This window comes from Passer montanus, unplaced genomic scaffold, assembly GCF_014805655.1.
Source record: "Passer montanus isolate IOZ18808 unplaced genomic scaffold, ASM1480565v1 scaffold71, whole genome shotgun sequence".
Taxonomy (NCBI): domain Eukaryota; kingdom Metazoa; phylum Chordata; class Aves; order Passeriformes; family Passeridae; genus Passer; species Passer montanus.
In genome coordinates, this window is record NW_024372259.1 from 1,394,644 (window position 1) to 1,417,904 (window position 23,261).

General features: G+C 43.1%; 1 protein-coding gene across 10 annotated transcripts in view; it reads left to right on the top strand.

Annotated features, from left to right (window-relative positions):
• The window catches only part of RASAL2 (RAS protein activator like 2), a 163,893-nt gene that overhangs the window by 35,951 nt on the left and 104,681 nt on the right, over positions 1 to 23,261 (top strand). For 3 of the 10 annotated variants that reach the window (XM_039730184.1, XM_039730186.1, XM_039730189.1), the window contains exon 1: positions 21,236 to 22,048. The exons of 3 other annotated variants lie outside the window; for them this stretch is intronic. In XM_039730184.1, the coding sequence (XP_039586118.1) occupies positions 21,505 to 22,048 (544 nt within the window). In that variant the 5' untranslated portion in view covers positions 21,236 to 21,504. Of the gene's footprint in view, positions 1 to 1,488; positions 1,776 to 21,235; positions 22,049 to 23,261 lie in introns of those variants that run through there. 4 more of the 10 variants (XM_039730191.1, XM_039730188.1, XM_039730187.1 and 1 more) reach the window with 4 other exon arrangements.

Sequence of the window (23,261 nt, forward strand, 5' to 3'; positions counted from 1 at the left end):
CCTTTTGTACCAGCCACAGTGTGGCTTGGCTCCAGAAACCACACGGAGGTCAGGCACTTTTTCTTGGGTGTTTTCAGTGAAGACATTGCCTGCTAAAGGCTCCAGACCAAGAACTGCTATAGCTCTGGTGTGCTTTCAGAGACAGGAGGAGTCTCTAGTGCTGCAAAGCCTTTCCCAGCCCAGGTGCTTGGGGGAGGTCCACCTTTGGACTGGCATTTCCCAGCACTGGATTACTGTGAGCAGAGGGGCTGCTGTGTCTGTGTCCCAGCCAGGGTGAGACTGGTCATTTTGGCTGACCTTCAGGGATGGACCAAGACTCTGCTGTCCATCCTTCCTCCTCTCTCCTTCCAAGGATGCTTGGATGTGGCAGGCTGCCCTGATGGCAGCATTCATGCAGCTTTGGAGAGCTGCTGCTGGGCAGAGCAAATGGGCAGAGTCTGTGTGTGTCTCTGTCCCTTCACACACCAGGGAGGGCTCTGTCCAGAGCCACCCAGCTTGTCACAGTCCGTGAGCGCAGTGCTGGACGTGAGTGGCTGCTGTTGTCTCTCTCATGGTCTCTTCTTGCCCTTGCTCATCATGCCTGTCATGTGCACAGACCTGCTAGGGAGCCAGTGGAATTGTCAAAGAAATCAGCATCTTCCTTTGGAGCATCTTGGGTCAGTAGATCTTGACCTGTCTGCTCTTTTCTCCATCAAAAGAGCTTTTTTTGCCAGCAGTGGAGCAAATGTTCGAGCCCTCTGGATCTGTGCAAAAGGGTTTGGTGCATGCTGGTGTGTGCTCTGTTTGCTCAGACATGAGGATGCTCTGAGGGAAATGGCACAAAAAGGTGGGGAAGAGCCATTGGAAGCTGAAGGAGCCTGAGGCTTTGTGTGGTGAGGTGGGGATCTCCCAGAACACAAACAGGCTGTGCTTGAAACGCTGTTGGGGAGTTGTGTTTGACTCCTGCCAAATCCCTGCACTCATTTCTGCCAGGCTGACCTTGTTCCTGGAGAGCTGGGAGAGCTGGGCTGGGGGCTGGCTGGCTTGTGGGGCAGGCTGGTAACAAATCCATATGCTCTGACCCGTACACAAGCTCAGCACCCTCCTCTATTGCTCTTGCACTGCCAGGTGCAGCAGCTGTAGCTGGTGGTTCCTCTTCTGGGAGCTTGTTTCTACATCTGCCTCCCCCTTCTTTGCCTTCTGTCCCTGGAGTGACTGGAACTCTTTTGATGAACACTTTTTGACCAGGCACTTGGAATGCTTATGGGACGCTTCGTCCTGGAAATCCAGGAGACCTCTCCAGAGGAGGAAGCAGTGTCTCCTGTTTGTCTTGAGTTACCCTGTCACAACAATGGCTTCAGAATCTGCCTAATTTAAAAAGCTAGTTTTAATCTGATGGGAAGATGTTTGTGTATTTAAAATAGTTATTCCTTGCTGGAGCCACTCCCTTCTTTTGTCCTTCACTGCTGGACTTTTCGGCTTCGCTCAGCTAATGTGCAGCGCTTGTTTACGGCCCAGATACTGCAGCATGAAGAAGGAAGTCAGTGAGTTTAACACTGATTCAGTCCCAGGCTTCCTGTGCGTGTGCGTGCACGCGTGTGTGCTCAGCCCTGCTGCTCCAGTCGCTGGGCAGCCTCTGCAGGAAAAGCCACGGCGCTGGCAGACACAAGATGCAGGTGTCTTTTTTCACCTCTTCCACCTGGTTTGGGCCCGAGCAGGTTTAGGCAACACGGGTAAAAATTCCAGTATGGCAAGCCTGATGAGAAAGATGCTGATGCAGGCAAAGACATGGAGCGGTGAGTACGGGAAACATCTTGTCTGATGGGAAAGATAACTGCTCAGAAGGGTTTAGGTGCCTGGGAGGAGGAATGTGGCAGAGAGCTGGTGGGTATTGCTGTTGTTTTCATCTCTCATCTCCAGTGTGAGATGGCAGCCTGAAAATGCCAAAGGCTTTGTCCGTGGAGCTTATGGTTATCCAGGTGAATGTGTGTTTAAAGTCTGTTCCTTAGCCTGCCCTGGGATTTCTGCTTTGGCTTGGCTCTCTAACAGCAGCACTCTGTCTCATTTGGAAGTTTTGAATGTAGTGTGGAGTTTGCAGGAGACAGGCACCTCAGGAGCATTGAAACTGTTGTGTCAGTTGTGACTGAACCAAAAGATGAGGTTGAGAAGAAAACAACACTGATGAGCTGTAGAAGAAACCATTTTATTGCTTTGTTCCTATTCTTTTGATTTGGTGGCAAGTATCTCTCTGGATTTCAGTAAGGCACTCTTGTGTTGCGTGGTTACAGAAATTGTCATCAGCAGTGTTGACTATTTTGGATTTTAAAATATTCTGGTAGCAGCACCAGCTTATGCCTGGGGTCTTTCATTTAAATTTATGGTGTTTATCCAGCTCTTAATTGTGCAAATTAGTGTAATTATGGAGTGTGATTATATGCATACGCAGTAACTGTTTTTAAGAGGCTGTCTCAAATGTCAAGAATTGATTTTATTATCCTTGTGGCTTTCTGGTGCAAGCACCTTTCTTCATGCTGCTGTTCTGCGAAGCAGACCTTCCAAAGTGCCTCAGCAGGAAACAATTTCTGCAGTGCCATATCTGAGGGGATGACTCTTTAGTAGGGCAGAAGGCTCTTCAATGACTCTGACTAATTAGGACTGATTAGGTAAGTTATCAAAGACTGAAACAGCCCTCCTGAAGCAGGACAACTTCTTTGCTCCAGACTGGAATGCGGATAAGAGGACACAGCCTGAGCCACATGTGGTAAAGTTGATCCAAGTGCCAATTTTATCAGTGTGTGAATTTAAATGAAAAGTTGTTCTTTGAAATTAGGACTTTAGTGAGTTATTGGCTGCTGCCCATCTCTCCCAGGGCTGTAGCTGAGAGTGTGGAGGGGTCAGTGTAGGCACAAGCACTTCTCTTGTGTAGAAGTTACAGACTGGACGTGCCAAGTATTGTGTTGCCTTTTGCTGGGAAGGAGGTCTGGTTGGCAAATGCAATTCCCTTGTAGCCCAAACTTACTGATTTCTCCCTACTCACTCAGGACTTCTCAGAATCCATGACTTTCTGCCTTTAAGAAAAACGGAGATATGACTTGAAACAGAATAATCTCCTTGATTGCATTGTGACAGATGCCGTACGACAAATACAGGAAATTGTAGAGATCTCCTTGATCTCTCTATAAATAGCTTGGGACTTTGGGTAAATTAACCAGTCTTTACATAAAGAAGCTGAGTGAAAATAAATGTCATAGAACCATGGAATGATTTGGTTGGAAGGGACTTTAAAGATCATCTCATTCCAACCTTCATGCCATGGGTAGGGACAGCTTCCACTAGACCAGGTTGTTCCAAATCCCCTCCAACCTGACCTTGAACACTTCTGGGAATGGGGCAGCCACAGCTTCTCTGGGAAACCTGTGCCAGGCCTCACCACTCTCACAGGGCAGAATTTCCTCCCAATTTCTGATCTGACCCTGTCCTTTGTCAGTGTGAAGCTATTCCCCCTTGTCCTGTCACTACATGCCCTTGTCACAAGTCCCCCTCCAGGTTTCTTCTCCAGGCCTCTTTTACTTGCTTCAGGGATAAGGAGAATGGAATTCTTCTACTTGAAATTTCACTTAAAGTCAGTCTGAGAATTAACATAGAGGGGTTTTTTAATAGGCAAGTCTAGCAGCTATTAAGTGACTAGGGCACACATTTACTTTGTGTACATACCCTGTGTACATTTCTTCAGAGAAGTTTTAGTCCATCAGTGTTTGAAAGCACAATTCTTTGTTGAGGGAAACACAGCCAATGGGGCAACATGTAAATAGCCTTGGCTTTGATAACTTTTAGCATGAGTTCAGAACCCCCAGAGAGCTGTGGTGTTTTGGGTTTTTTTCCCTTAAATCTCACTGTTTACACTGTGGGGAGGTGTGTTAAATGTGTTTTTTAAATGCCTGCAGGATGTTAGGAAGTTGAGGATGCTGGGAGAATGAGGTGAAGGGAATGTGATCCTGGAACAAGTGTACCCATTGAAAAAGCACTTGGAGAGGGTGTGTAAATACAGGCACTCATTCTGCTCTGCCCCAGGGAAGGGTCATGCTTGAAGCCAGCCTGGTCTCTGCATTTCAGGGGCTTGAGTGCTGGGACCTGGCTTCTGGTCTGTAATCCCAGCCCACTGCCCGGGTCTCCATACCAGCCCATGGATAAAAGGACCACTGCAATTAGCAGTCAGATGGAAAAAGAAATGGCACAGGAAGGAAACATTACAAAGAAGCACAAATAACACTTAGAGTATTTATTTTCCCGTGTTTGTGGTGTGGGGAGCAGCAAAAACACAGATCTACATCTTATTCTCTGTTGCCACATTTAATTTTGGCAGAAAAAAGTCTGCTGCAAAAGATGCTGATTTTGTCTTTACTAGGTAGAGTCTTTGATGAACATTCTTCTTTATGTTCTCATGCGCTTCTCATGTAATTAAAAATAATATTTTCTTTCATTCTTAGTTGTTAGGGAGAGATTTACTTGAAGGAGATCTGAAAGTGATCATGGGTTTGTGTGGTCCCAATTTATGCATTTGATTAGCCACTAACAACTTACAGCAGCTTTCAGAGATTTCAGGATTAATGAAGTACATGAAATATCAGACTTTAAAAGGGACTTCTAAGTGGTGACTTTTATATAAGAACAGATGTGGTCAGATACTATTTCAGCAGGATTTATATTCCACATACTTTGAGACAGTAGGTTTTTTTAATGACCCCTTTAGAATGCAGTATTTAATTATAATGAAATATTTTTAATGACTCCTATTAATGTATAAATATGTTTAAGGTTAGTTAAGGCAGAGAACTTGAGAACACTTCGTGAAGTGGTGGTGAAACTTAACATCCTAGGGTTTTGATCTTTATTTAAAACAAAAAGGTTATAAAATGTCATGGTCAGAATCAGCAAATGGCATTTTGCCAGCCTAACAAATGTTGCTGGATTTATCTCTCCTCTCTTGAGATCCCTGCTTCTTTTAAATACTCTTTAATTTGCCTGCCTGCTGGTGTACAGCTGCAGAGAAGATGCAAACTGTTGTTTGGATTTGGGTAAACTGAAATAAGCTTGAGCCATGCCCTAGCTGAAGACACTTTTAAGTCAACTGAAATTGGTTCTTCTTGAACATTATTGTTTTTCTTATATAAAAATACAAACTGAGTGAAAACTCAACGCATTAAAGAACAGCAAAGCAGCAAAAACTTATTGAGAAGGACTTAGCTAAGCAGTGTCCTTTGTTTTGTACCTGTGACAGCCTTTATTTCAGCTGCATCTCCACAGCTGAAGCTGCCATATCACCTGGAGGCTCTGCAGGATGACAGTGGAGGCACGGAGCTGTTAAATGAACTTTCAAGTTGTCACATCAAAGCTCTCAAACAGCAGAAAAGCAACAGCCTTAATGGTTGCACCATCTTTACATTTCTGTCTGTTGGCAGGGAAATAATGGTAGTAACAGGGATCTTGGGTAATTTTATTTAAGCTTCAGGAATATCTTCTGAGGATGATAAATCAGGGACCTTCACCTTTCTATGGAGCAGGATGGATTTAAGGGTGGTAGCCCTGAGCTGTCATATCAGGACCCATGGCTAAGGGAGTTTCAGAGTGGATTTAATCACCTGAGTGCAGTGACATTTATGCTGCCCCTTCAAGTGAACACTTTATAGAACATTTTACTCAGAAAAGCATCTCCTTTAATGACAGTCTTGCAGCACAGGTGTCAGAAATATTCTGAATCTGTTTTGTGTTTTAGCAGTGCTGCATTCTTCTGTCCTGGAGCCATCAGAATCCTGTCTGCAGAATATCTTTTAATATTCTTTAAAAACAAACAAAAAAAAACAAGAAAGAAAAGAATCTGTTTTAAAATAACATGGTGTTATCTTGTATATTCGTTGTCCTTATGAACCTCCTAGCCAGGCACAGAATGTTGTGTGCTATTTCCTCTGCAGACAGATAATTGCAGCAGGGAGAGGAAATTGAGCCATGTAAAGTAAAAAATCTTGAGTAAAAAATCTTAGCAAGCTCCTATTTCTGTTTGCTGAGAACTTACTATATATTTTTCTTTTAATTTTTTGACTAATGAAAACATTTTAGCCTCTTAAAAAAAGTTGGATTAGTAATAAATCATGTTGGCAATAAATTATATTGTCTCTGCAGGTACCTTGTATTAAAAGTAGCCTTTTTCCTGTTCTTGTATCTCTGTGTCTTCCCTTCAGTAAGGGACTGCTACTTGTATTGTTCCAGTCACTTTCCTTGTGGAGGTAAATTTGCAGTCACTTTCTGACATGGCAAAACACTAATTATTGCTGCTGGTGTAAACACTGGAGGTTTTGGGTTCAGCTGTCAGTGTATTCAGTTGTTGTTGTGATTAAATTTGTAGTCCTGAGGGCGGTTATCAGGTAACAGTAAGAGAATTAGTTTTGAAAATGAGGTTTCCAGTCTGAGAGGAGATAACAAATTAGATGATAGCTTAGTTATTAGGAAGAGTGCATTTAAACTGAGTTTTGTAAATACTGAAAGTGACTCTGGGGCTGAAAGTTATAATTAGGCTAGTCAGAAAAAACACAAACATTAATTTCCTGACTGTGTCTGTAGATTTTAAACTCTTAAAAGTCCCTGTATGAATTTTTTGCCATGGCTAGGTATTTTCTGGGGCAGTCAGAGGCAGTGGCCTCTTCTTTGAGCTAAATCCAGCTTTTCCCTGAGTAAGTGCTTTAAATAACTATTCTTGTTAAATTGCAGCTTTCTACCTGTCAGGTTTCAAGAGCTCCACATCCATCCTCAGATGTGTATGGCGAGCTAATGGCAGCATTAGACCTGTCTGTGTCAGAAGCTGCTGCACTGGAATCTCTTTGCTGCCTCTTCACTCCTCCTGGAATCTCTGGAGTTAAGCTCTTGAGATAATGAGCACATGTTTCTTCCTTCTCTTCCCCTGCCCTTCCTCTCTCTGTCTTGTTTTGCCTCTTATTTCTGGCTCTTTTTCTGAGCTTTAAATGCACATTTATTCATCCTTTAGAGAGACATGGTGTTCTGTGTCACTATTCTCTCCTGTATTGCTGCATAAATTCTGCCTAATTTTCCCTGTAGTGTAGTTTGTGCTGGTTGGCTTCAGTTATTTTACAGGGAACCCTTGCATTTAATTGTATTGCATTTAATAATAGGAAAAGAATGCGAGAGTGGTGATTTCCCTTCCCCCTGCCTTTTCTGGCTTTGGTGGGATTACCCAGAAATTGCCACCTTCTGGTTCATTCAGAAGTTCCATTAACATCTATGTAGTACAAAATTTAGATGTCTTAATGATAAAAGAGCTGCAGCTTCTATCTTAATATTCTTTCACTACCAGCTTTAAAAAGAGAAAATGTAAGTTGGTGTTGGAATAGAAATTTTTTGCAGTATTGAATCTATTGAACTGTGATTCATTTGATAGTCTAGAATTGTGATTATAAGAAGGACTTTCAAAAAGCTGAAGCAGAAGTGCAGGTGGATGAACTCTCCTGTTCAATTCAGTGATCAATCCCTGTAAATGGGAATTGAATGGATATGGGCTATTCAGCCGTGAAAAGCACAGTGACTACAGCAGGAAAGCTTGTGGGATTTAATCCATTTATTGGCTGTGTTTGATAGTTTGTTGCCTGGGAAGAGCAGAGGAGAGTAAGTGGGAAAAGCAACTGAAAGAACCCAGTAGGGTAGAAGAATGAAGGACAGAAATAAACCCAACTTTTTCCCCAGTGAATGTGACAAAGATTCTGAATAAGAAATTGATGTGCAATCATCTCTGCATAAATCATGCACTATTTCTGGAAAACTTCTTGCAGACTTCAAATTCCACTGCAGGCCTGACTAGTTAACAAAGCCAGTTCAAGAGGTGTTTGTGTCCTCCCACCTTTGCTTACAGGTTCCTTTGAGCTGCTTGAAACTGTGGAATTGCAAAACCACAAGCACCAAAGTGAAAGGTTTTGAGCAGCTCAGAACAACAAAGTGCTCCTGCAAGGCCAGCTGACAGCCAGAGCTCCTGCAGGGTACAGCAGTCCAGTGGGAGCAGTGAGTTTTGGGTTTGCTGGCCTTTGCCTGTACTTCTGAGATCCAGTAGATGTTGAGTTGTGGATTCTCTCTGGACTTCACAGGCTTAGTTATCCTCCCTATGTCAAGATGACCATTGCAGCTTTGCAAAGTCATTCCCTGCATACCTGAATTTCCACCCAAACCACTGAGAAATGCTAAATTGGGTGTACATTCTGCCATTTAAATGTGGTTTAGTGGCTTGGCAGGAAATGTGAATTTTTATTCACTTGATAACAAAAGCTGTTTAATTTAGGCACAATAGAAGTTTGCAGAGTGGTTGGGATTTGGGGGGAAAGTGCTGGGAGATCTTGTACCCTGACTAGTGAGTACACAGTGACTCATGGTGCTGGCTCTGGGAACAGAGCATTCCACTTCTCAGCTGCTTGGGGAACATCATCTGTGGATGATGGGGAACAAAATAAATAAGACAGAGAAAGAGGAGCTCATGCCTTCTGTGCATCAGAAATATGGCCTGCATCTAATCTTTAGGGATCCAGAAAGGAAAGATTTGAATTGCAGACTCAAAAGAGAGCTTGTTAAGATAACTCTTATTCAGTCTTTGGATATAAAGAGTTATTTTAGATATCAACAACTAAAAATTTTTGAAATGTAAAAGCAACTGTGTATTTGCTGTAGGACAGTAAATATCTGCAGTATTATCAGCTCTTGTCAAGCACTTTGGTATCAGTAATTTCTTGCTCATCTGTGTGAGTTAAAATAACCCAAAAGTTAGATGGCAGATGTGCAGCTTCCCATGGTGACGATGCTGCATCTGGTAGATGAATTTATCACAGAATCCCAGAAGGTTTGGGTTGGAAGGACCTGGAAGCTTATCTTGTTCCACCATGTATCCCTGCCATGTGCAGGACACCTTCCACTATCCCAGGGTCCTCCAAGCCCTGTCCAGCCTGGCTTTGGACACTTCCAGGGATGGGGCAGCCACAGCTCCTCTGGGCACCCTGTGCCAGGGCCTGCCCACCCTCACAGGGAAGGATTTCTTCTCAATATCTAATCTAAACCTACTCTCTGTGCATCTAAGTTCAGTGAAGTTTTATATGATACAAGCTGAGACCTGAGACTTCTTTCAAGTTTAATAATTAAATATTCAAACCCTCTTTATTGAAACCGTCCTTTCAGTGGTCCCACGCTGTCTTGCTCACTTTCTACTCTGGCTGCTGCATTCATTGGTGTGAGAAGTTCAGCAGTATGTTTGACAGGCCAGGTAAATGCATTAACAGATGCACTGAAAAATCCACCAAACCACAATTCATTAAACTCTCAAGGTGATTTGTTAAGGCTTATCTTGAGGATTGGCTTTTTGTATTTAATTGCAGCAAATTATATTCCTTGAGGGGTTTATATTTTAAGAAGATAAGCTCAGATTTGCCCTTTTTTTTTTTCTTGTCTTCTACTACAGTTTATTCCAGAGTAGTAATCAGTTTTCTCATGTCAGTTTTCTAGACAGTCAAGAAGGTAAAGGAAGACTTGATATGCTTGACAGCTTTTCAGACAGGAAGAACTTGATTTTGTTTTGGTTTCAATTGTCCCTAAACGTGTGTTTGTACAGGGAGGTGAGTTTTGGCCCCCGTTGCTGGACATCATGCCAGCTGCATGATGGTGAAACCACAGCAGCTTCTCATGGGCCTCAAAATTGTATCAATCCTGAGCACCAGCACCTTTTAGGCTAAAGCTCCTCGTGCCTGGCACTCTGGTTTGGATGCAGGAGGGCACAGCTGCTCCAAAGGCATGGGCTGGAAAGGAGACTTTCATGTGTTCCATCACCTTTCCTATTTTTCCACACCTGGTGTGAGCAGGAGAAGCACTAACTGGGTTCCTGTGTCCCCTCCTTTCCACTACAGCAGTGGGGAGAGGGTTGTTCTGAGCTTTGGCATCTTTTCCTTTCCTCTTTCCTTCCTGTTTAACCATCTCTACCCCCAAATTCTTCTCGGTGCTGATGGTCAGAGAAGAAGACACTGTTTTACAGGAAGCTGGGCCAGTTAATCTTTGCTCCAGAGATGAGAAGTGTAGGAGGAGCTTTAGTGACTCTTAAGACCTCACCTGGGTTTTCATAGTTAAAGAAACCTGAATGCATTAGTTTGGAATAGAAATAAATAGAATAACCCAAATTTGGCACAGGGTTGACAGGGCTTCTCTGTTTGTAGCACTTCTGACGTTGGCATTGTCCTGTTCTGTCCTCACTTGCTGTGAAATGAGGGAGCAGGAAACGAGGACCTTGTGTTCATCTAAAGAGGTGGTGTTGGGAATGCCAAATTCTGAGGATTTCCTGGCCTTTCTTGTTTTTCTGGAAAGAATAAAACAACTTTAATAACACAAAAAATAAAATCTTGTCTGTCTGCCTCTTCCCTTGCCACTCCCCACCACTTCTGCCTTGTGCACTGCCAGCCTGGGGTGGGATGTTTCCAGGCTCCTTTTTGAAGATATTTATAAAAAAGTTGAGGCCCATATGTTTGTTTTTTCCCCTATGATTTCTTTACTGTAAGTCATTGTATTTCTGTGTAATTGGTCTATGTGTGGCAACTTGCATCTAGGGAGGGAAGTCACAGATGGGTTGGGCAAACGTGGAGAAAGGAAATAAAAAAATAGGTTGACAAAAACCATAATAATGACTGCTGGGGACAGAAACTTGTTAAAAAATACAAGTTGAAACTAACTTGCTTTGAAACAATAAGAATAAATGGGATGCATAACTGTTAAAGACTAAAATAGAGCAGGGAATGGAGGGCACAGATTTCTCTGCTCTAGCCTCAGCCTGCCCAACAAAATTTGGCTTATAAATATCCATAAATCAAGAAGGGCAAAGATACTTTAAGATATGATTATTTTTAGCAAGAAGGAAAAGCATTTCAGTGGTGTTCCTTCCCATATATTGTGGCTATAAATCCCGTTATCTTGGTGTACTTGACAGCAAATCAGGATTTCAGGTTTGGTGTCCTCAGTATGCAGATTTTTGTTTCCAAACACAAAAGGGGGGAATTCTCCTTGTTTTTTACGTGCTTTGGGGAACAGAGGGAATACATGGCTGGATGTGTGCTGCAGGCAGGAATATCTGGTGGAAAGATATGAGCCACAGCAGGGCAGGGTGAGCAAATGCCCTGCCAGGTCCCATGTAAGGAGATTAGGTTTAGACTGCAGCCTGGACAGAGCAAAAATTAGAAAGGATAATACTGCATTAATTCACCCAGGTCTAGCTTCTGTAGCACAGTGACAAAACAAAATTAGTAATAGTCTAAAAATACAACCCTGAATAGAACTTTCTCCTCCTCCTTTTGCCCTGTGCTCCCTCCTCCCCTTGTTTCCCGCTTGGGCGCCCGAAGTTGGAAACTTAAAAGTGGATTTTGAATGGGATTTTTCTTCCTTCTCCTATTTGGGGGGAAAAAAAATTTAAAAAAAAAATTTTAAGCTTGTTTCTGTAGCAGTGACTCAGTCCTGCAGTGCCTATCTGCCTTGTGTCAGGCAAGGGGCTGTCTGGGGGAAGCAGAGTGTGCACATACCCAAACTGTGAGACAAGCTTTGAAATTGCACCAAGAGCACTCGGAGCATCGAGTGTGCCGGATCACACTGCGATTCCAGCAACAGCCAGAGCTGCCCTGGCTCCCACTGGGAAAGTGCTCACGCTGCTCCAGAAGGGGAGAGAGGCCAAACTGAACGTGCATTTGGATAATTAGGTAAACAGTAAACAGGAGAAGGCCTCTTCTGCCCAAACTCCCTTGTTTTTTCCTGAAAGTCTATATTTAGATTTGGCAACCAGATTTATCACAGTGATTGGTGCATTGTTTGAGCAAGGTCACTGATGTGTGTGCGTGTTTATCTCTGCTTAACTGGATTGCTTATTTGAAGTAGAAATACCTCCAAAAATATTATGCAGAGTTCTTGAAAACTTGTGTACTCATGCCCCAGAGCACATGGTCTTTCTTAGAAAATAGATGCAATTATTCACGTTTGGTTTTGCAGCTTAAAGTCCCAAGGGATTTGTACATAAAACTGTGGAGATTTGATTACATCCTGATTTCATGTCTCACTGTTATATGAGTGTTTCATATGTGTAAAAACCTTTTTATAAGGCAGAGATTATAACAAGTTCCTAAGTGAAGCCAGACAGGTGCTGTCCTGTCTGTTGGAGTTGGAATACACATGCTCATTAATTTGGTTGCTTGTGTCTTTATAAAACCCAGAGTGCCTTTGTGTTTTATATTCAGAGCAAATATTCTGGACTTGTTGGCAGGTTGGTTTGAGACTTCAAGGTACAATTTCAAAGTCAGACTTTATTGTTCACAGCAGTTCCATGCTGCTTGGTGAGGATGGAGCATGGTTTACTAACAGTGCTAGTGTGGTTAAGGTGAAAACAGCAAATATCAGCTCATTTTCCCTTTTAACCATGAAGTGAGAAAACAAAAAAAAGGCATTTCAGAAATGTCAACTGGAGAGGATTTTGCTCTAAGCAAGAAAATGCACTTCTGGGGGTTTGTTTCCTTTGGTTTTTTTTATGGTTCCGTTAAACCTTTTGGTTAAAATTTCTTTTTTTTTTTGCAATGAAAATAATTGAGAATGTATTTTTTTACGAGATTGCTAAACAGTGGCTGCCTACTGAAAGTCTTGCTCTCACAGACTCACAAAAGGGACTGTGCTCAGTTTAGGAAGGATTGACCTTAGAGAGAGGCAGTTCCAGTCATCTGGTGTCCACACCTAAAGAAATCAAACCAGTAATTTTGGAGCTTGAAACAGAAATGATCTCTGGGACCATAATAATGACTGAAAAGACACAAAAGAGATTAAGTGCTTGGGCATGGCTTGCTGAAGGATGGGGCTCCACGTGCAGCTGACACCCACAGCAGTGCTGAGGGTGGCCCTGGTGGCCTGGGACCCTGCCTGGGATGCAGTGACTCGTGCTTCATGCAAATCCTTTTCCACAATGTCCACTTCTTTGTTTTGTCCTGTGGTGAGGAAGTGTGTGCAGGTGTCACAAATTAGTTCCTTGAATAGTCTGTGAAAGAGAAATGATCTTCTTTCTCTTCCTCACTCCTCCCTGTCCCTTCCAAGGGTGAAATTCTCCTGTATCTCTGCCTTCTGGGGAGAGAATCTTTTTGTGCACTGAAATTCCCAGGGCAGTGCCAGGACACACAGGTTCATCTCAGAGATCACACGCTGTGTCACGAGCCATGTCCTGCACTGGACTTCTTTAATCATTCTTTAAATTGCAAGCTCAGAGCTTCAGCCACAGAGGGTGTGCTCCTTTCTCCCTCTCTCCGTGCTGTTTTGGTGCCTGCAGGTCACCTTGCTTCATCCCTTGGCTCTGTTGGCAGTGCTGGAATCTCCTCCAGGCCTGGCAGCAGCTACATCTTCATCACTGTCCCTGACATGTGGCTTGTGCCTGTGTCAAGGCTGTTCCTGACAGACAACCTGTGGAGAGAAAACTCTGCTGCTCAGAAGGTCATTGACATTTAAGAAATGCTCTTTTTTCTCCCTGCTCCCTCCATCTCTTTTTTTTTATTTCTTTTTTTGGTTGTTTCTTTTACTACTTTCTCAATGCAGTGCTATAGCACCTGGAATTTTACACAGCCCCTTTTTCCATGCCACTCCTAAGTGTTTTCATTTCAGACTTTTGGCATTTTGAGATACCAGGATGTTTCATCTTTCCTCTGTGGAGTTTATTTCTCCGTTTAGATGAAGGTTGGATCCTAAATTCCAGCTGTCACTGATTTGTGGTCAGTTGTTGCACTTTAATTTGCTGATATTAACACAACATTCAGATAGGGCTGCAAGGTGGCTGTTAGGATAGTTCTCATCCAGCTCAAGGAATTTCCCTACCTAAATTCAGAGCCTAAAATAATTCTGGATTTGTAAATTCTTCCTTTTGCTGTCTAGGGACATGGCTTAGTGGTGCACTTGGCAGTTTTGGGCTCATGGCTGGATTCAGTCTGAAAGGTCGTCACAGCAGACAGAGTATTTCTATTACTGGTGGTGTTTAGATGATAAATGCAAGAATTTAATTATGCATGTTGCTAAAGTTCTTTGTTTGTATACACTGTAAGAGTACACTCTCCAGTGATTTTGAAGAGTGTTGTCAATTAGCTGGTGGTTATCTTTTGCTGCCAGTTGGCTCTTACAGTGGGATTTCCAGGGTTTGAGAAGCTTTTAAAATATATTTACATTTTAAAATTTATTTACAAAACTAGTATTGTGTGAAGGAGTTGTTGATATCAAGATAGTTTATCTAAAAAAGGATAAAATAAGATAATAAATGAATTATAACTAAAATAACAGTTACAGCAACTGATTAAAAATATCCAGAATGACATTATAAACCCAGCTCCTAACATCCTTGGTGGAGAGTTGATAGGTCTTATTTTTGCAGCAATCTGCAGTGAGGATATGTTCCTTTCTAGATACATAAAAATAAAGGCTGGAAAGTTCAAATAAATGCACCTGCTGTTTGGGCATAGTTACCAAGACCATTTTGGGATGTTCATCCATTAAGTTGCCTCTATACTGTAACTGTATTTCCTCCCCTAGTAGCTTAGGCTGTGATTGGTTTGATGAACACAGGGATCACATCTAGCAATAAAACTGTGTTTTGCTGGTAAAACCCTTGCTTTAAGATCACAGCAGTAATGGTTTTTTTCGCCACACTCTCCAGAAAAATCCCAAACACTTCAGTTGGGAATGAAGAGGGGTGATGGGAAGTTAATTTTGCCTGCTGAAAACCAAGGCTATTACAAACTGAAATGAGCAGCTTGTGCATGGTATTTCTGATGGTACTAAGCCCAACCTGTAATCATAAAGAAATGGATGTCAGGCTGGGCATAAATGCTTTATTTTTTATGCAGTCAAAGTTTATATATTTATATAAACATACTGATTTATTTGCAGTGTTGCAGAAGTTGACAGTGGGGTAGGTCAGTGCATCTGTGTTTCTGCAGGGGCTCTGCTTGGTGATCTGTGGCTCCAGAGGGTGTCCCCAGCCTGAGCATCCTGTGTGTGTCACAGCTCAGTGTTAAGGCCACAGCAAAGCCAGACCTGTGGCAGCAGCTGTGTCCCAAGCCAGGGCTGAGGGCTCTCCTTCCTCACAGAAATCCCTAAATCTCCCTGAGTTTCTGAGGAGGGTGCCTCTCCTCTCTCCACACAGGTCATTCTGCTGTGACAGAGTAGTTGCCAGTGTGTTTACCTCCAGGTCATGCATTTATTTATTTGCTAAAATCCTTGCCTGGCTGGGGTGGCTTGCAGCTGCGTGTGGGCTCAGCCACTGCCTGTGTCTGGCTGGCTTTTAAATGTATATTTTTATGGCCCTTGAAACTTGGCACGAGCTGTGTTTGGTCGTCAACAACAACAACAAAAGATTGCTAGTGGAATTAAAACCTGGCATCGCCGCTCTGCAGGTTTATTGGCGATGTATTGAAATGGGATTTTCTTGCTAACGTTTCCTGGCATCCATCCAAAGCCCAGCATCTCATAAATTTATATTATCTCTCTCTGCTCTGCTCAGTTGACAGGGCTGCAGCAGCTTCTCATGCAGATCACGGGAATGGCATGGAAAAATGAAACCAGGAGACTTTCACGTGGGGAGTTGGTATCAGCAGAGAAATTGTAGTGGTTTTGCCAAGGAATTAGAGGGCAGAAATCACAGAATCACTGAATGAGTCAGGTTGGAAGGGAGCGCAGGAGGTCATCTGATCCTGCCTTGCTACTCAAGCAGGGTCATCCCAGAGCACAGAGTTGCATCCAGACAGGTCTGGGATATCTCCAGTGAAGGAGACTCCACAACCTCCTTGGACAATTTCTTCCATGCGTGGTCACTGCACAGTGAAGTTGTTCTTCCTCATATTCAGGTGGAAATTCCTGTGTGTCTTGAGGGGTTTTCAGTACCTGCCTTCAGGAACTAGACCATGGCAGAAGCAGAGCTGGGTCAGGCTGCTTGGGGCAGGTTGAGCTTGGAGTAGTAGGGCAGGACAGCAGTTACAGCCTGCCTTGACACTGAAATTTAGGTGAGGTGCTCTGTGGCATTTAAATGCTCTTCTGTCACCGTTCAGCCTGCTCAGAGGCATGTCAGTCTCAGCATAGTGATAGTGGAAACAGCATTTCTTGATTTATGTGGGACAGGTGAGCTTGCAGCGTGGTCACTGAAGGCTTGGCCAGCTCCAGGCTTGGGAGAGGCACGTGGGGCAGCTTTGCTCTCAGCAGCTCTGCTTTGGGCTCAGTAAGGGATCTCTGGCTTCCAGCCACACCAATTCCAAGCCTCACTCTCCCAGTCACTCTAACCCCAAATGCAACAATTTCTAAGGTGCTGTTTCATTCGTCCTCTGTGGAACTTCTAAGCATTAATTAACACTAAATATTAAGAAGTCGAGTAAGTCAGGTGCACTGGTCTGCCCTGGCTGAGGAAAAGTCATATCCACCTGCAGGAAATGTTGCAGGGGGAAACAGATGCATCTTGGTGATAGGAGATGGGAAGGGGATGTTAGGTCATTAATTACTTAGCCTTGCATAAACAAAACTTAATATTTTGAAAAGTCTCTAATTTAAAGGGAAGGAAAAATCTTTCATCTTTTGTGCTATTTAACTACATGTCAAGTTGGGTCAATTAGGAAACTTCTGTGTTCATTCTTGCTTTATATATTGATTACTCCTCCATGAACTGTTCCAGTGCACTGAGCACTGGGCTAGTTTCAAATGGGAGAAGAGCTAAGGGGAGCTAGACTGCTAAATCCATGATCCTGGCCCTCTGTATTCCTTCTGGTTTCTCTAGGGAGGATACAGGGGCAATTTGATTTATTTTTCTACAGGTTAAAGCTTATTTGATGGCTGTTTGTTGGGGACTTAAGCTGGGATCTTTTCAGAAGTGGTATTTGCTTAGCCTGCTAATTTTTCTCAGTTAAAAGAGAGGATTTGGTTGAAACCAAGTGTGGTGAATAAATGTTCAGGGTTATCATGAATGTTGGTGGTTGTGTGGCATTTTGGTTTTTTTCCTCTTTTAACTCTCTTCTTTCCCCTTTTTCCTTCCATGTCTTTGTAAAAAATGAGAAGCTGGTAAGTTTGTTTGGTCCAAAACTAATTTAGAATGGAGCAGTTCAGTCATGGGAAATTGCAGTTCATCCTTTTTTTACAATATAAACTATGAACTCAAATTTTACACTTTGTAGTGCTTTTACTGAAGCACTAGACAGCTTCCAGAGAGCAAGCAAGCACTGAACATTAATTTGTGGCATCAGAGCCAGGTTCTTCCAGCTGCTTGGCAATGGTGCACTTGGGCTTTTCTGTGGTACTGCTTTTTTACTTTTTTAATTGGCTGGTAGTATTTATTAAACAACGTACTCTGAGAAATTGCTGAAGCTCCTTGCAGTAGATCTAGGTAGTTTTTTTCTGGAGAGCTGGATGGTGGAGAGTCGAATTTCCACACAGGAGGCCCTTGGCAAAGATTTATCTTCGTGTGCTCGGTGCAAATGTAAGGCTGCTTGTGTATATTTTCTGTGAAATGTTATAAAGTTAAGAAAGATTGTTTTCCCAATACAGCCTTAAAGCTGAAATACAGTCACATTCCAACATAGCAAATCTGCATTTTGTGCATAAATTACTTAAATATCTAGGAGTAGTGAAATATAATGCTGTTAAACATGTCAAATGTGATGATTAAGTGACTGGATTGTTAGGAAGAAAATAGTAATTTTCTGAAAAGCTAAATGAATGATTTGGCACAATGAACTGCAAACACTACCAAAAAAAAAAGAAAACTGAGAAAAATTTGCTGGTGGAGGATCATGTTTGTAGGCAGTTGGTATTAAAAACAAGAGTAAAAATATTTCAGATTTTCTCAACTTAATTGACAAACTCATTTCTTCCCCTGACATTATTTTACCTGCTGACAGCTGAGTGGGTGGCTCAGTATGGCTGGGATCTCACATCACTAATACAGTGGCAGTCACTGCTGTAAGCTGATTTCTTTGCGGTGCTGAGACTGTGAAATGCTTCCCAGGATAAACTGCTGCTCTGGAAGGACTGGACTGGAGCCTGAGTAACTGGATTGGGGATCAAGGAGAAAGTTCTGCCTTCTGGATTACTCACTGCATGTTCTGTGGACACAAGAAATGCTGGAGCCACTTGAGACAAATTGTAACTCAGTGGCACTGAATTAGTGTAGACAAAGAGGTTTTTTGAACATCATCATTGCTGCTGCTGATGTGTGTAAGGAAGGGAGAGATCAGTTTGACTCAAAGCCCACGCTAAAATTTTTGAGTTAGCTGTTTTAAAGAATTGTCTTATTGGTAGACTAAGCAAACTTGTCTGTCAGTGTTTTTATGTTAATAAACATGTAAACCTTGTCTGCCTTTTTAGAAGCACTTCGAGAAAGGCCCTTTAACCCTCTGTAGAGTACACTGTGGAACCTCAGCTAGGCCAAGGATAACTTTCCTTTGATCACAAAATGTGTTCTTCTGAGCAGTGGTAACATGAAATAAAAAGTGAAAAAACCAGAAATAAAAAAAAAGTCAAAAGCCTTCTCAATATTATTCAAACTTAAACTAAACTGTGACTTTGATGTTCTTGGGCTTCACGTAGAGTGCTTATTGAAGCCTTTCTCTGTATTGTTAGGTCTGCACAGAGCTGTGGTCCAACCCCTGGCCACACCAATAAAAATAGTTTGGAGTAGCAGTTAACCCATAACTGGTTTTGCATGTTGCTTCGTGCTGTAATTTGAGACGTGGTTAATCTTTCTGTGTGCTCCCTTGCTGAAAAGGGTGGTCTCTGTGAGTCAGTGATCAATGCAATGCCAGCTGTATTAGGAAGGGGATAGAGGGATCTTTCTGTACAGTCAGGTGTCCACAGGATGGTGGTGGAAAAGGAGGGCAGAATCCTGGTGGTCATCTCTGTCCTCATGCACAGATTGGTGTCTTGCCTGAAGTTCTGTCCTGTCCAGAGTGCTCTTGTGCTAAATCCCTGCCTTGGTGTTGCTGGGGTCATATGATCTGAGCTGAGTGATTCCTCAGGGGTACCAAGTGCTCCCATAGGGCACATAAGGGCTCTCCAAGGGCTGTGTGGGTGCCCAGCCTGGCAGAGATCAGCAGGAGCCACAAAGCACGCTAGAAATCCACAGCAAGCCACCCCAGGAGGGCTTCAGCTCCTGCACAGTCTGTCTGCATTTCCTGTCCTCTCCTGCCCTTCTGTGCTCCTAGCCCAAAAGGAGATGTCAGTGTGTTAGTGGAAACTTATGCAAATACAGCTTGCAGAGCTGACCAGAAGCCTGCCTCACATTCTCAGCTTTCCCTGCTGATTATGGCTTGTGCCACTGGAGCCAACCACATCATCATCCGTCAGATTTATTCATGCTCCTGAAGTTCCACAAAGCCTGCTTTACCAGCCTGCCTCGTTCAAAGCATTTGGCCAAAGAACTGCTGCCACATTAGCAGCAAAAGACTCAACAAGGAGAAGGAGGACCCATTGCTGGCAGGAGTGGGGGACCCAGTAACAGTAGACCCCAAAAAATTCTGAGGTTCTCCGTGCTTCTGGTTTTGCCTCAGTCTTGAAAACATGGACACCCGTGGCCTCGTGGTGAAAGGGATCAAGGAGGAGAACAGCTGCCAGCAGTAGATGAGGGTCGAGTCAGGAGTGACTTTAAAGAACCCATGTGAGTCCCTGGAGCCAGATGGGCTGCAACCAAGGGTGATCAGCAACCCCTGGGATCAAGAAGCAGAAGACAAAAGCCAGCTTTTTTCTGGTGAAGTCTGTGTCTCATTTTCACGGGTGTACCAGTATCTCTGTGTTCACTGCTTGTGCTTCTTTGAAACTTCATTGCTCTGGGTGGAAATTGTGGCAGAGGTGTGGTGTAGGTACATTTTGTCACTCCAGACTTATGTTCTGAGCAGCGTGATGTTGACAAAGCACAAGAGGCAGCATCATTACTTGATGCAGAAATTGCATTGCAGTGTCCAAGTTGTTTCTGTTTCTGGAGTTATTTGTTGTGACTTCTTAAACATCATCATTTTTAGATAGTTGCTTCTGTTGTTTATAATTGAAAAGGCTAACTTGCTACTGACTAGAGAAATTGTTTTTTGATTTGAAGGCGGTTTTAGGGTAACTCCCTCTCTGTTCTAGGGAGCAGTGATACCCTTTCCCACATATACATACCAGTAAGGAAGTTTTTGCATCTGCAGCTGTCAGGAATGTATTTTGGCTGATGAATGCAGCCTAGCTTAAAGGCGGGATCCCATAGTGGGTCAGTTAAGCTTTATTGGTCTGCCAGACCAGATTATCATTTTATTTAACCAGAGGAGTAGTTTTCATTGTTACTTTATTGCCAAGGGTGTGTCAGCATTTCCATTATAAACCCCCTATTTTCAGGGATTTGTGTAGACTTGAGATGTAAGTGTTCTGGTCTAAAACTTGGCAAGCATGTTCTTCGTTCACCAGCGGATATTTTCTTTATGAGATTTTAGAACGGTCAGCTGTTTCTTAAATTGTAGTGAAGACAAGAGCGTTTTTTCCTCTTGGTTAAGCAGATAGGACTATTTTTTCCACCTCATTTATTGCAACTAGATTTATGAAAAATAATCCCCTATTCTGCTGTTTAAGAAAGGAAGAAAGGGGGAGGAGAAAAAGGAGTATCTTCCTGCTACCCTGTTCTGTTTGCCATGCCTCAAACCCTTCCCTTTGGTCTGTGTTTGGTGAAGTCCCACCCACCCTTCTCTCCTCCTCTTTACTTATTTCCCTTCAGTGTATTTACACTCTCACTGCATTAAGTTGCAGAGTTTGTTCTCCTTCCTCCATTCCTCCTCTTTGCTTTCCTGTCTTGTGCTTTCAGCACTCGATCCTGATAAATCTGCCTGTATTACCTTTCTCTAAAAGGCAGCTCTGAGGTTCTCTTAAGTGATACAACATACCTGTGGTAAATAGAAATTTTATACCTAACTATATATATTAATATACTTTGCTACTTAACTGAAGAACACGTGCATGACTCTTAGTTGAGTACTGCAGTTTTTCATTGCTTTTCTGAGACGTTGCTGTGTCTCTAGAGCAAAGTACTTTCACATTCCTTTTTTTTTTTTAACCAAATCTTTAATGTAGACTGAAAAAAGTGAAGTGTGATTGGTACAGAACAGCACTGTGGGTTTTCATTGCTGAGCTCTTTTAGTCACTTCCTGACAGCTTGGTGGAGAAATGTGACAGTCCAGGAAGCGATAGCAAGCTCAGCAAGGCTTCATCTGCTGTTAGAAGTTGGTGTGCTACAGGTGAGGGCACCTCCTTCTTGTGGAGATGTAGGAATACCTGGTTCTGGGATTGGTGCTCAAGGTCTTCAGGAAGAGCCTCTGCTGTTTTGCAGTTCACAGCCATGAACAAAGTAACTGGAGATGTAAAATGGTGAGTGAGGAACTACAGCTACGTGACTACTAAGCAACGAGGAATGTAAGTGAAGCGCTGGAAGCCAAAGGGTGGAAAATGAGTGCTTTCAAAAAGCATCATAGTCTTTCTCCCAGGACCTTCAGAAGATCTTTGTCAGAACAAGATGCTGGCCCAGCTGCCTTGAAGGACTACCACTGGTACCACCAAATGAAAAGCAAGAAGTTGAATAAACAGATGAGTTTTGACTCAGAGAAAACTCTTGGAGCGTACAGGTGGCCAACACATCCTTGGCCTCCCTGGAGGGTGAGCAGAAGAGCGGGCTCCTCCGGTTCGAAAGGGGAATGCAGTGACCCACATCTTGGTAAAAGTTCTGCGAGCATGGATGCCGACAGTCTCCAGGAAGACCCCCGTGAGCCGCTGTTCCCGACGAGGAGCCGGCCGTCGCGCGTTCCCTTCAGCCGCTCGCTGTCCGAGCCCGCGCGGCCGGCCCTGCAGGCCGAGCAGCAGGGCTTCTTCATCCACAGCATCTTCTCCTCGCTCTCCAGCGGCTTTGCAAAGATCGTCAGCTGGAAAGGGGAGCCTGTCAGCGAGTCCATAGCTGAAGGGAAAACAGAGGACAATCAAAGTGTTGTGAGTGCAGGTAATGAGCTCGCTTTTGTGTTGTTCTGTTTGTGTAACAGGTGAGTGTAGTGAGACGCACCATAATTGTTTAAACTGTTGTGTAACTTGTCTTTATTAACAGTGATGCTCTGCTGCTCTGTCTTAACTTTTAAAAACCAACTGAAAAAAGGTTCTTTCCTGATGAGGAAGTGGTATGAGATGTTTCGGTGTGTGCTTTAAAACTCAGAGATCCCTTTAGAACAAGCATCACCTGATGGTAGCAGTAGCATTTCCTTCTCAAGTGTGTGGTATTTGCAGTCCTGCAGGCACAGTATCCTCTGTGCTGCTGTGCTGCCCTGATTGAGATATCAAGCCTGCTCCTGTCAGTGAAGTACCAGGGAGAGAGAGAAATTAAGCTGTCTTTTAAACAGAGTTCCAGACAGCAGAATGGATCTAGCTCCTCTTACCAGATTCTCCATTTCGTAATCAAGCAACTGGATTGGTGTCTGCTCTCTGGTAGATGCCAAGGACAGGCATGTTGCAAGGGTTTAGCCAGCTGGGATTGAGGTCAGCAAGATGCCAGTATGAGATTTCATTTAAATCTACCCTGCTGATAACACTATTAAGGCAGGACAGGGAAAAAAAAAAAGGGGGGAAAAAGAGGATAAGCTTGCCTTTTTTCTCAGGCTTTTCTGAAACTTTCTAGCTGGGCTACACAGCTTGACCCTGGTAACTGATGATACCTGGAAAAAAATCCACAAAATTTATTTTGGGTTTTATTACAAATTTAAACTTTCCTTCTCCCCAAAACCTCAGCACTTTCCAGAGTCCTCCAGATTATCATATTAAAAACCTGATAAAATCTGGATACAGCTGAGGCTGCTGGACAAGTCATCAGTGTTCCAAAAAATTCAGCAGTAGTAGTGAAAGAAGAATATAATATACTATGTCTGTTCAGTCTTTCAGTCACAGGGAAATGTCCCTGACAGGCTTGTGTTTGCTATTGGAAGCTGTCACGTTGCTTTAAAACAAAAACAAATTACCAAAAGGAAGAAATAACCAAGAAGGACTATATCTGTTCAAGCCTATTTATTTACAATCACTGGTTCATTTCTCCAAGACCTTTTTCAATAGAAATTTGGCTTGATGATGCTTAATGGATTGCATGGAACACATGAGGGGGTAAAAGAAAGTAACAGGACTACTTTTCTTCTTTTTTTTTCTGTTGAGCTTTCTAATTAAGGAGTTAGTTG